The sequence below is a fragment of the Acinonyx jubatus genome, chromosome D1 (genome assembly GCF_027475565.1).
Source record: "Acinonyx jubatus isolate Ajub_Pintada_27869175 chromosome D1, VMU_Ajub_asm_v1.0, whole genome shotgun sequence".
In the NCBI taxonomy this organism is placed as follows: Eukaryota; Metazoa; Chordata; class Mammalia; order Carnivora; family Felidae; genus Acinonyx; species Acinonyx jubatus.
Window position 1 is genome coordinate 5,476,133 of NC_069390.1, and position 14,304 is coordinate 5,490,436.

The 14,304-nt window shown below is 37.4% G+C and overlaps 1 protein-coding gene across 5 annotated transcripts in view; it reads right to left on the reverse strand.

Annotated features, from left to right (window-relative positions):
* The window catches only part of KDM2A (lysine demethylase 2A), a 113,458-nt gene that overhangs the window by 74,096 nt on the left and 25,058 nt on the right, over positions 1–14,304 (reverse strand). Inside the window, exons 1-2 of one of the 5 annotated variants that reach the window (XM_015067953.3) lie at positions 8,787–12,565; positions 5,433–5,581 (exon numbers count right to left, since the gene is read on the reverse strand). The exons of 3 other annotated variants lie outside the window; for them this stretch is intronic. In XM_015067953.3, coding sequence (XP_014923439.2) covers positions 5,433–5,581; positions 8,787–8,865 — 228 coding nt within the window. In that variant the 5' untranslated portion in view covers positions 8,866–12,565. Of the gene's footprint in view, positions 1–815; positions 3,323–5,432; positions 5,582–8,786; positions 12,566–14,304 lie in introns of those variants that run through there. One more of the 5 variants, XM_053202865.1, reaches the window with a different exon arrangement.

Here is a 14,304-nt window from a genome sequence, read left to right on the forward strand (position 1 = left end):
CAGTTCACCTTACCACATCACGCTACGGCCATCGCTAAAGCCTTTCCTACTACCTTCTCTTCCACAGTCAATTCAGGGAAAAAGGAAGGCAAGAGAGGTTATCCAAACTCCATCAGCCACAAACAAAGGTGCTCTTGAGCTCTTGCCCTTATACTTCCTTCACAGCAAACTGGCCAAAAATCACTTTCCAAAGATCACTGGCATTATGGTTACTGCTCTTATCCTGACTCTATAGGAATTCTTGGGTCAAAACTGCAGCATTCAGACAATGGTTCAAGTTGCAGATCTCTCTTGGTATCCTGACAAAGGCAGGCCTGCATCTGGTGAACTGCAACAAATGGAAACAGCACATAGTGAAAGGCAGAGCCAGTCTACCAACAGCTGAAGCTCCACCCACAGCCTGGGAACAATCCAGGACACCCAGAGGTCTCAATGGTTTCCCTGAGAAACTACAAAGACAAACTCTACTGAAGGCAGTGGGTGAGATATAAAATCACTGCCTCTTCCTCTTTACCAGAAATATACTATAGAATTTTGTTTCAGAAAGTTTCTCTCCCAACTAGTCCAAACAGACCAATAGGAAGCTTGATGAAAATTATAATGCACATACTTTTTAAAAATTGTGGTAACATGTATAAAACATAAGATTTATCTTTTTAACTATTTTTGAGCATGTAGTTCAATGGCATTAAGTCCATTCATATTGTTAGGTAACCATCACACTATCTCCAGAACTTTTGCATCATCTCATACTGAAACTCTGTACTTACTGGCATATACTTTTGCAATAATATAATTTTCTGTTATCAACATACCCTAAGATGCAAATGCATCCCTCTCCAAGGATAGACCCAATCCCACTACTGTCTTGAAACCTAGAGGGGAAAAAGGCAAATTCTGTGAGAGTAGAAATCTTTCTTTTTACTGTTGTCTCTTCAGAACCTAGTACATGCCTGACAAATATAGATTCAAATATTCATTTGTTATATGGTTAAAGTATGACCACACAAATTACTTACTAATTGCAAAGGGAAAAATATGCCTTTATAATGGAAAGATCAGTTAGTTACCACCTTAACCAATCTTTTTTTTTTTCTTCAAATTTTTATTTAAAGTCTGGTTAGTTAACATATAGTGTAATAGTGGTTTCAGGAGTGGAAAGGAGATTTTTTTAAAGCAATCTCTACACCCAAGGTGGGGTTCCAATTCATGACCACAAAATCAAGAGTCGCATACTCTACCAATTGAGCCACCCAAGCACCCTACCTTAATCAATCTTAACCATCACTACCAGTGGGACACTCTAATACTGGGTACCTCCCGACTTGATACTATTTGAAGTGTTCTGTCACCTAGGAAGCATTCTTGCCAAAATGTTTAATGTGAATCTAATCCTCTAGACCCAAGTTCCAGTTTACAAGGAATACATTTTAGGAAAACAAACTATACAATGAAGAAACAAATTCATTTACATTTTTTTCCAGGTTTATGGAGACAGTGCGAGTGGGGGAAGGGCAGAGAAAGAGGGAGAGAGAGAATCCCAAGCAGATTCCAAGAGGAAACCAGAGATCATGACCTGAGCTGAAACCAAGAGTCGGATGCTTAACCAACTGAGACACCCAGGAGCCCCCAGACAAATTCATTTTAAATGATAATGTCACTCATACAAGCATAGTCAACCGATCTTTGACAAAGGGCCAAAGACAATTTAACATTTCAATGTGGAAAAAAAATCTTTTCAGAAACTTTTCCTGGAACAACTAGATATACATATCCTTCCCCCAAATACAAATACTGACCTTATACAACATTACACAAAAACTCAAAATGGATCAGAGACTAAAAGGTAAAACACACAACTATAAAACTTCTAGAAGATAAAGCTTAGGTACATCGGATTTGGCAACAAGTTTCTAGCTATAACAACAAAACCACAATCCCAGGGCACCTGGGTGGATCAGTTTGGTTAAGCGCCCAACTTCAGCTCAGGTCATGATCTCACAGCTCGTGGGTTCGAGCCCCACATCGGGCTCTGTGCTGACAGCTCAGAGCCTAGAGCCTGTTTTAGATTCTGTGTCTCCCCCCTTCTCTCTCTGTCCCTCCCCTGCTTGCTCTCTGTCTCTCTCTCTCAAAAATAATAAACATTAAAAAAATAATAATAAAATAACTGCTCTGCATGAGACACGGTTAAGAGAATGAAAAGATAAGCCACAACCAGAAAAAAAAAATCTGCAAAAGGAAGTAAAAACTCATGTCCACACAAAAACCTGCACACAAATGTTTATAACAGTTTTACTTATAATTGACACAATGTGGAAGCAACCAAGATGTTCTTCAGTAAGTAAATGGATAAACAAGCTGTGATACATCCAAATAACGGAATACTATTCAGCACTAAAAAGAAATGAGCTATTATGTCATGAAAAGGCACGGAAGAAACTTAAAATACATATTACTAAGTGAAAGAAGCCAATCTGAGAAAGCTATATACATACCATATGATTCCATCTATATGACATTTTTGGAAAAGGCAAAACTATAAACAGTAAAAGGGTAAGTGGTTGCCAGAGGATATGGAGAGGAAGGGATAAGTAGGCAGGGCACAGATTTTCAAGAATCAGAATGAAAACTATTCTGTGTAATACTGTAATGGTGGATACATACCATTATACATCTGCCAAAATCCATACAGTGTATAACACCCAAAGTGAACCCTAATGTAAACTATAGGCGTTGGGACTAATGTCATTGTAGGTTCATTAAGTGTTAATAAATATAACACTTGATGTGTGTGATTCTGATAGAGGAGGAAGCTATGTGCACAGAGCAGGGCAGGAGGTATATGAGAACTGTGTACCTTCCACTTAATTTTACTACGAATCTAAAACAGCTCTAAAAAATAGCCTGTTTTTAAAAAATGTATGTCCATAAAAAACCTGCAAACATTTACAGGAGTTTTATTCACAACTGCCAAAGCTTGGAAGCAACCAAGATGTCCTTCGGTATGTAAATGGATAAACAAACTGTGGTGGTACAGCTATACAATGAAATATTATTCAGCAATAAAAAGAAATGAATTCTCAAGACACAGAAACATGGAGCAACCTTAAATGCATATTACTAAGTGAAAGAGGCCAGCCTGGAAAGGCTACATACTGTATTTGGATTCCAGCTATATGACATGCTAGAAAGGCAAAACTACAGAGAGAATAAAAATATCTCTAGCTGCTGGTGTGAGGGGGAGAGGAAAACAGAGAAAGGAAGGGATAAATAAATGGAGCATAATAGAATTTTAGGGCAGTGAAACTATCCTGTATGATACTTTTATGGCAAATACATAACCATATACATTTGTCAAAACCCAAAGAATTATAAACACAAAGAGCGAACTCTAATGTAAACTATGGGCTTTGGGTGATAACACCGTGTCAATGTAGGTTCATCGTAACAAATGTACCACATTAATGCAAGATGTTAACAGGAGAAACTGGGGGGCAGAGAAGGGGTATGTGGGAATTCTACTTCCTGCTCAATTTTTCTGCAATCTAAAACTGCTTCAAAAATAAAGCCTTATTAGGGGCGCCTGGATGGCTCAGCTGGTTTAGCATCTGACTCTTGGTATGGGTGCAGGTTGTGACCTCGCAGTTGTGAGATTGAGCCCTGGGGCTCAGCATGAAGCCTGCTTGGGATTCTCTCTCTCCCTCTCTCTGTCTCTCCCCTGCTTGCTCTTTCTCTCAAAATAAATAAATGTTAAAAAAAAATAAAGTTTTATTAGTTAAACACACACACACACACACACACAGGGTGGCTGGGTGGCTTAGTCAGTTGGGCATCTGACTCTTGATCTCAGCTCAGATCATGATCTAATGGTTTGTGGGATTGATCCCCGAGTCGGGCTCTGTGCTGACAACATGTGGAACTTGCTTGGGATTCTCTCCCTCTTTCTGCCCCTCCCCCACGTGCTCTCTTTCTAAACAAATAAACAAACTTAAAAATAATCAATGTCACAAAAACAAAAAGATAGACTGTTCAGAGTCATCAAACTTTTACTATAAAGGGCCAGAGAGAAAATATTTTAAGCTTTGTGGAACATATGGTCTCTATCACAACTACTCAACTCTGCCACTGAAGCATGAAAGCAGCCATAGACAACACACAAATGAATAAGCATGTCTTATTTATGGACACTGAAATTTGAATTTCATATAGTTTTCATATGTCATGATATACTATTCTTTTGATTTTTTTCCCAACCATTTAAAAATGTTAAAACCAAAGAACTAAAAACAGGTATCTAAACAAATACTTATACACAGATGCCCATGGCAGCACTATTCAAAATAGCCAAAAGGTAGAAACAATGCCAAAGTCCATCAACAGATGAATGGATAAACAAAAAGTGATATACCTTTATCAAAGTGGATTATTATTCAGTCATAAAAAGGAATGAAATACTGATACACACTACAATGTGAACAAACCTTAAAAACATGCTAAGTGGAAGAAGCGAAACATAAAAGGTCACATGTTATGATTCCATCTCTATGAGACATCCAAAATAGGTTAATCCAGAGACAGAAAGGCAACCAGTACTTAGCAGAAGCTGCAGGGAAAGAAAATGGGGAGACCGCTTAATGGTAAAAGGTTTCTTTTTTGGGTGCTTAAAATGTCTTGGAACTAGAAAGACATGATGGTTACACAACATACTGAATATACCAAATGCCAATGAATAGTGCACATTAAAATGGTTGATGGTTACTTTTATGTTAGGTGAACTTTACCGTAAGTTTTTTTTCAATGATACAGAAAAAAATGTAAAAGCTATTTTTGTCTGGTAAACTGTACAAAAACAGGTGGCTAGTAAAACTTGGCACATGGATTGTCAGGTGCTGACCTCTACTCTAGGTGAAAAGAAACTAAAGAGTCATAACTAAACGCAATGCATAAACCTGGACTAAATCCAGAATTGAAAAAAGTCAGAAAAAAGGCTATGCAGAACATTTGGGGAAAAGTTAACATTGGATACCGTGGAATTACTGTAATTTTCTTTAAGTAAGACAATATATTAGTGGTAAGGTCATTTCTTATTCCTAGGAGAGGTGTGCTGAAATATTTAGGGATAACATCATGATATGCAAATTACTTTCAAATAATTCCACTCCAAAAAATACACGTAGAACTAAAGAAACGTGGCGATTTTTTTTTTAAAACAATTGGGGACTCTGAAGGATATATAAATGTTCACTGTATTTCTCTTTTAACTTTCCTGTATTAGAACTTTTTCAAAATAAAAATGTTTGGGGGAAAATGTATTTTATGAATATAGAAAACTGGCTTGAGACTGCCTAATATGAAGTCTGACAATATGTTAAGATTAATGTTCCATATTCCTCGGGAATAGAGCTTATTACAAGCTGGGCTGAGGACTATACCTGGTTCCAGGATTCTTTTCTGGGACCGAAAAGCATCACTCTTCCAAGGACAGGCTTAATCAGGTAGGAAGACTGGTAGGACCCGGGCCTTCTGATGGGTATAAGGCCCATGGGTATAAGATGCACCATGATCACTAGAATAGGAATTCCTGGAAAATAACACATACGTGCATGCACATAACACAACACACACACAATTTGGCACTGTAAGCCTATATTCCCACTGATTTAGATAAAACTAAATTTAAATTCTCCTCCTAGGCAGAGGCATGGTTTAAATGAACGATGAGTATTAAGAAGGGCACTTGTGATGACTACCGGGTGTTGTTGTATGTAAGTGTTGAATCACTAACTTCTACTCCTAAAACCAGTATTACACTGTATGTTTGGTGTTATTTATTTTAGAAAGAGAGCACCCTGGGGGAGGTGGGGAGAGGGGCAGAGGGAGAGAATCTTAAGCAGGCTCCATGTTTAGTGCAGAGTCTGACGCGGGTCTCAATCCCATGACCCTGAGATCATGACCTGAGCCAAAATCAAGAGTCAGATAGAGTTGGACACTCAACCAACTAAGCCACCCAGGCACCCCTACACTGTATGTTAACTACTAACTGGAATTTAAATAAAAACTTGAAAAAAAAAATTTCCCCCAAAGGGGAAAAATATCTGACTATACAAGTTAAATGACCCCTGAAGCATTTTTATGGAACTAAAATCATATAACATCTCTAGAACCACCCATATGAAATTTTACAGCAAGAAAAAAATTACTTATCCCTAACGCAGGTTGTTGTAGACCAGCAGAGCCCAAAAGAAACATAATGTCAGCTACATGTACAATTTTTTCTAGTAGCTGTATTTTTTAAAGGTGATATTAATTTTTAATGTTTTTTTAATGCTTTATTTATTTTTGAGAGAGAGACAGAGACAGAGTATGAGCAGGGCAGGGGCAGAAAGAGAGGGGACAGAATCGGAAGCAGGCTCCAGGCACTGAGCTGTCAGCACAGAGCCCAAAGCGGGGCTCAAACTCACAAACTGTGAGGTCATGACCTGAGCTGAAGTTGGATGCTTAACCGACTGAGACACCCAGGCAGCCCAAAGGTGATATTAATTTTAATATGTTTTATTTAAATCATTAAATCTATTCATATGTAATACATAATAGCATTTCAATATGTTATCATTATGAAAAAATTACGGGGATAATTTACATTCTTTTCCCATACTAAGTCTTCAAAATTCAGTGTGTATTTTATACTCTCGTCTCAATTTAGATGAGTCACATTTCATATGCTCAACAGCCACATGTGACTAGTGGCTTACTACACTGGACAGGACGATCTAACTCTTGGAAAAAGCAACAAAAGCAAAGCTTAGAAAATGAGCTACCAATAAAGTGATTAATATATGTATATGAATCTCCCAAGGCAACATAGGCTGGAAATGTTCTATATTTTCATATGATAATCAGGTAAACAACAACTATTTATCAAGGTATAACTTACAAACTAACTTCAATCCCTACTCTGGTATCCTGCATGACACCCTACAAACAAAAAAAGTTATCACATCTCTATTCTGGGCAAAAGGAACTTTACTACACCACGTCACACACATACTGGGCTGGGAGTTCTTTTCTTTGACCTTCATTGCCAGGTTCAGTCTAAGATGAGAGTGAAAGAAGAGGAGCTGAGTCTTTTACTCCACTCTCCACCATCACTCTCCCAAAGTGATTAGAAATAACACCACTCTAAACTGGTATTTTCCTTCGTCCACTAACCCCTCTCCACATAATTCTGTCCAACTTACCTCTCATTCTCCACAGAAGAGAGATCATGTCAAATCCATATTCTCCAACTCTTAGATCCCTGCTCTCAAATTAACTATAGCCTCTTCCTCTTGACCTTCCCTTACTTAAAAAGAAAATTCTGTCCGAACAAGTGGCTTTAGGAGAACGAGTAACATCACTTCAAGATCAATCTCCTTCCCTAAGTGGGATGGAATCTACTTCCCAATGTGTACATACTGCTAACAAAAATGCCACAGGTCACTACAAAAATAATTTAAGTATACTTGAGGATCAGTGATATGAAAAGAATAGCTTCAATTACACTTTCCTATTATCCTCCCCCAAACGCTTTCCTTGCCCCCAAAGAAAGTGGCAACATTTTCCCATTTTTGAGAAAAGGAAAACTTTTTTACTTGTCAGACTAACAAACAATATCTTTGACTCATAGTTGTGGAATTTAAGATAAGCTGAAAGACAGTAAATTTCATAAGTTCTGACCTATATTTATTGGCTGGAAAAGCAAATGTATATTTTTGAGCTAAATGGCTTAAGCCATGTTTATTTCTTCTGGCTTCTTCCCCTTGACTAAACCTTTCCAGGGTTATAAAGAATTCTACAATTTGGCTCAAGATCAGACACTATGTAACAAATTGTTGAATTTTGCTATCATTTTGTTACTGAGTCTATAAAAATACATATTCTAATAACCAGAAATTGTAAATATTTTCAAAATTACTAAATCACTATCTTTTTAATTCTTGACCTATGAAGTAGAAACTGTGTGTAAAGAAAAAGACATGGAAGGATACATGAAGTGATAAAATAGTTACTTCTGGGGAAGGGATTGGGGCTAGAGAGTTAAGGGCCTCTTTAACCTTCTCTGTAAAACTTGGGGCCCCTGTCAGTTAAGTATCTGACTTTAGCTCAGGTCATGATCTCACGGTTTGTGAGTTCGAGCCCTGCATCAGGTTCTGTGCTGACCGCTCAGATCCTGGAGCCTGCTTAGGATTCTGTGTCTCCCTCTCTCTGTGCCCCTCCCCCGCTCGAGCACGCGCACACGCACACTCCCTCTTTCTCAAAAATAAACATTAAAAAAAAACCTTATCTGTAAAACTTTAATTTTATGCAATAATGCATTCATATTTTATTTGCATAATTAAAAACCAGTCAGATTTGAAATATGTAGAACTAGTTCATTATATAACTTAGTTTTGAAAATTATAATATATACCATTTATTAAAAGTTCATTGTTCACAAAGCAGTCTACAGTCGTTATCCCATTAAATCCTCAAACAACCGTAAAAAGGTATCATTATTGCCCCCCGACCCCCATTTAGAAATGAGTAAACTGAGACTCAGAGAGGTTAAGAAGTATCTTGTTTAAGGTCACACAAATGTTGGGACCCAGAAGGAACTCCAAAACGACACTAAAGCATACCATAGGGAACTTAACACACTGGTTATATATAGTCCTGCTAAAGGAATATTGAGTTAATTCAGGAATAAAGAGAAAACACTTTTTAGCTTTTGCCCTTAAAGAGCTCCAAAAGAAAATCTGCTTATTTACCTGTCTGCCTCAATAAAGGAAGCAGTAGGAACATCCGTATTTGATTGGCTTTTTGAAAAGCTGAATAGGGCTGTGGCATCCTGAACCTATTCAAAGTTTTAAGAGATTTAAGTAGAACTGTAGTACTGAGTTAGGTACCTACCACAGGCCCATACCTCAGCTCTTTTGGTTTATTCTAGGTGAAGTACAATAGACAATTTCAGCGGATTGCACTTTATGGCATGGATTATTTGTTTCTAATAAAGGGGAAAAAATCTATGATTTGAGTTTACCTACCAAAATACCCCATCATTTTCTTTAACGACAGTGACAGCAACAAGTACTTACACCAAGTATTATGATCTAGTAAAGACTCTACATTAATCAATCAAAATGTATGTATCAAGTCGATTTACATCACCACTATTTCAGCCAGAAGTCTTACTATAAGAATGTCTAATGTAATGGAATTACTCAGTCTCTGGGTAAGCCCTTGATCCCTGAAATTCTCTTTCCTTCTTACTTTAATAAGTTTTAGCTAGGTTCAATGACTCCTGAAATCCAGTGAAAGGCCTATCTTTTAACCTGACCTTTCCTAAGATGGCACAAGAGATATGGTTAAGCCTGGATGAAATACACACAAGGCTTATTTCTACTTTCATACACCAAATCTTTCATAATAGCATTGTTTTTAAGTTGATTACATACTGTAGACTCACATGGCAGACACTTTCATAAATTTTAGTTCTGTTTCAACTTCCATCTTGCATTACGTTTCTGGCTGTTTTTACCTGGCTCAGGAAATCTTTACTGTTAGTGCCACAAATTAACTTAGACCTCAGCCAGGTTATCAAGGAGTTTCAATCATTAACATGATCCCAAATGAGACCAGAAAGCTAGTACCTTTGAGAACTTTTATAAAACACTTATCCTCCAATTAAGGAATAAATAGATAAAACCCACTAAAGTGATAGGGAAAACATGGCATTATAGTTTGTAACCAATAATAAACTGAAGAGCTTTCTATAGCAAATAAGTAAGTAAGTAAGTAAGTAAATAAATAAATAAATGTAAATGGTTACTTTCCTTCCAGTTTTGGTACTGCTCATTTTGTATTTAGTAGTATCAGTTCATACTACACATGCTGTTTCAAGTTCCTTTCCCAAACTCTATTCCCCATTCTATCATCTTTCCTTACAAATGATGACCTCATGACTTACTTTACAAAGAACATCAAAACTTAAAAGCTAACAATTATAGCTTTCCTCCCCCACCATGTTGGGACAACCGCACCCTCTTTGATCTTGCCCCCAACATTAAGATACCTTCTCACTGGGTCTCAGGAAATTCGGTCCGATGTCAAGACAACTAAGTTCTATATTGTGCTTTTCCGGTCTTCCTTTCTAAGATTATTATTTCTTTGGCTCTCTTCCCTCACCAGTTCAAGACTCAGTTTCCAGAGAAGCCATTACTTAATCCTGATTCCTGAATTCCTGTCACCACAATCCACCCAGTAACCACAAGTAGAACTCTTCTCTTTTTCTTTGCCACTACATCTAGACCAACCAAGCAGAGCTCAAATTCTACCTTCTCGTGAGTTTCTGCAACTGAGTGCTATATTTTGCTTATTGATAAAAATTTAAAAAGAAAGCCAGGGCACCTGGGTGGCTTAGTCGGTTGAGGGTCTGACTCTGGCTCAGGTCATGATCTTGCGGTTCGGGAGTTTGAGCCCCATGTCAGGCTCTGTGCTGACAGCTCAGACTGGAGCCTGCTTCAGGTTCTGTGTCTCCATCTCTCTCTGCCCCTCCCCGACTCATGCGCTCTCTCTCAAAAATAATAAACATTTAAAATAATTTTTTTAGTAAGAAAAAAACTCCAAAAGTTTAGCAGGTCAAATGTGCATTTGTGTGTTAACAATTAAAATACAGTAACAGTGCCTTTGACATACTTCATAGAACACATGATTCCAAAATAATTTAGGAATTACAAAGTTATTAAAAAAAATAAAAAGAAGTTCAATGGTGCTTTGGATCTTTTTTCCCGAGCTCATCTAATTCTTTCCTACAATAAAAAATACGTTATTTAATTTTTTTAATTTTTAATAATTTTTGGAGTGCCTGCCTGGCTCAGTTGGTGGAGCATGCAACTCTTTATCTCAGGATTATGAATTCTAGCCCTATGTTGGGTGCAGATATTATTTAAAAATAAAATCTTTAAAAAAAATTTTTTTGGTTACCTGTAAAGATAAAAGTATATCTGAGAAAAGACAATAAATTGATGATCGGTAAAAAAAATATAAAATAAAAAATAAATAAAATAAAATAAAATAAAAATAAATGGATGATCAGTCAAATTGCTGAAGAACCTCAAGGTACCACACCACAAATTACTTTCCAATTACAAAGGAAAAAATACATTTTTACAGGAAAGACCGGACAATCATAACTGTAACAGAGTCAAACCTAGCATCATCAGGAGTGAGGTAACCTGACACGGTGTCTCATGATATAATGCAATATATATACACAGTGGTACAGTATTTTTGCCAAAATACTTAACTTGAATTTCATCACCTAAAGCCCCACAAACAAAATAAAATATAGCTAAAATGCTCCTTTCCTCATGTTTTACTCTCAATTTAGTCACTATCAAATGGCCTCTGGGAGGATCCCCAACAACCACCATGAAAAATGGGAGTTGTAAAATACATATGGATTTGGAGCCAGAGATATCTAACTTTGAATCCTGGATCTGATGCTAATTACTAAACTTACATTAGCTCTGTACCTCAGTTTCTTCATCTATAAAATGAGATAGTATAAAACACCACCAAACTTCAGAGGTTGCTACAATAATCAAATAACGTATCTAATACATGTAAAATATCTAAAATACTGCCTGGTATATTAGAACTATTCAGTATATGTTGGTTGCCCTACCATAACACACATTTGTTCTCTATGTGTTGTGGTTAACAAAGGACTTTTATATACATCCAGTCTCATCATCTGATCCTCCCTGTAAACCATAGCTACAATTCAGTAACAAATACAATTAACATAAATCTGCCTGCAAGGAGTTAATCTAACATTAGAAAAATCTGTATTCATTCGTACATGCTCTTTACACAGGTAGTACTTGTTTTGCATACTCCCAATATGCACAAATTTCAGTTACCACAGTTTAGTTAATTAAATAACATCAGTCCCCCAACAACATACTTCAAATTTTAATTACCATGGTATATGAACTCTGAGTTGTTGCATAAAATATAAACTTTACTGCGAGTTCCTTAGTCCACAATTCACCATGTAAACAACAGATGTACATCATGATCAGTAACCAATCACATCACTTCTTTCAAAGTCTGTTAGTGATGAGTCATTGGACACGTTATTCAGTTCACACACAAACAGCAAAGTATATAGTTGTATTGCCTCCTACTCTACCAGTGATAAACCCATTTACAAAATGGACAATCAAGAGAGGGAGCTGGCCAACAAGACGAAAATGAAGCAAAGAAACGAAAAGTGATAATGCTAGAAGTAAAACCTGGAAAGAAAATAAATGGGAGTTACACACATCAGAGAAAATTAGTACAGGCAAACTTTTCAACATAAATAAGGAAAGCGATTATGACAACAAGGATGAAGATGTCCCAGAGGAAGAGTTCTTAAAGGAACTCTCAAAGATATTACATGACCCTGAAAGTACAAAGGATGGAAGCCACAACACCCAAAAGATATTTGCTCCATATTGTAAGTTATGACAAGAAGCAGGCGAGCACTATTTAAACTACTCAATACGTTTTTAAACAAAGAAATAAAAACTTTTTTTTCTTTTAAAGATTTTATTTTTGGGGGCGTCTGGGTGATTCAGTTAGTTAAGTGTCTGGCTTTGGCTCAGGTCATGATCTCATGGTTCATTAGTTCAAGCCCCGCATCAGGCTCTGTGCTGTCAGCTCAGAGCCTGGAGCTTGCTTCGGATTCTGTGCGTCCCTCTCTCTCTGCCCCTCCCCCACTCGTGCTGTCTCTCTCTCTCTCTCTCTCTCTCTCTCTCTCTCTCTCTCAAAAACAAACATTAAAAAAATTTTTTTTAATATTTTATTTTTTAAGTAATCTCTATACCCAAAATGGGGCCCATACTCACAACTGCAAGATCAAGAGGTACACGCTCCATCGACTAAGCCAGCGAGGTGCCCCCCAAAATAAAACACTTTAACATTCAATGTTTCTAATGCTTTAAATTAGTGTACCAAATAAATATTAGTTTTGCTAGTTTTTCATTTCCTCATATATTTATAACCAATAATGAAATAGTTTTTAAATATATTTTTTCAAATTTTTTAGCATTTATTATTGAGAGACAGACAGAGAGAGATCACGAGCAGGGGAGGGGCAGAGAGAGAGACACAGAATCCAAATCTGAAGCAGGCTCCAGGCTCTGAGCTGCCAGCACAGAGCCCTATGCGGGGCTCGAACTCACAACCGGTGAGATCATGACCTGAGCTGAAGTCGGATGCTCAACCGACTGAGCCACCCAGGCGCTCCAGTTTTTAAATATTTTAACAAAAAATTAAAATGTCACTTCATGAGGCATCTGGGTGGCTCAGCTGGTTGAACGCCCAACTCTTGATTTTGGCTCAGGTCACAATCTCACGAACCGTGAGATCGGAGATTGAGCCCTGCATCAGGCTCTGCACTGACATGCCAGAACTTGCTTGGGATTCTCTGTCCCCCTCCCTCTCTGCTCCTCCTTGACTCGCGTGTGCACTCTCTCTCAAAATAAATAAATAAACATTATAAAAACAAGGGGCACCTGGGTGGCTCAGTTGGTTAAGCATCCGACTTCAGCTCAGGCTATGATCTCACATTTCATGAGTTAAGACCTACATTAGGCTCTCTACTGTTAGTGCAGAGCCCACTTTGGATCCTCTGCTCCTCCCCCCTCCACCTCTCTCTCTCTCTCTTAAAAGTAAGTTTTAAAAAAAAAAGTATTTTTTAATCTAACCACAGAACAGTTGTAAATTCTTCAAGTTACTTTTTAAAAACCTATTATTTTCCACAAATGAAAGATGTGAATCAATGTCTGCTATTCAAAGACAAACTCAATAATTTTTAACTCTTCCTAGGTATATGGGGAATGAAAAATAAAATTTTATAACCCTCACTTTAAAATATGTTACAATCTGGGGCACCTGGGTGGCTCAGTTGGTTAAGTATCTGACTTCGGCTCAGGTCATGATCTCACAGTTCATGGGTTGGAGCCTTGCTTTGGGCTCTGTGCTGACAGTGCAGAGCCTGCTTGGGATTCTCTCTTTCTCCCTCTTTATGCCCCTCCCCTGCACTGTCTCTTCCTTTCTCTCAAAATAAATAAATAACCTTAAAAATAATAATAATAAAATGACAAGTCACAGACTGGAAAAAGTATTTGTAGCACATACATCTAACAAAGAATTTGTATCCAAATATATAAAGAACCTACAAATCAAAAATGAAAAGACGAACCAATAAAAAGGGGGTGGGAGGCAAAAGATCTG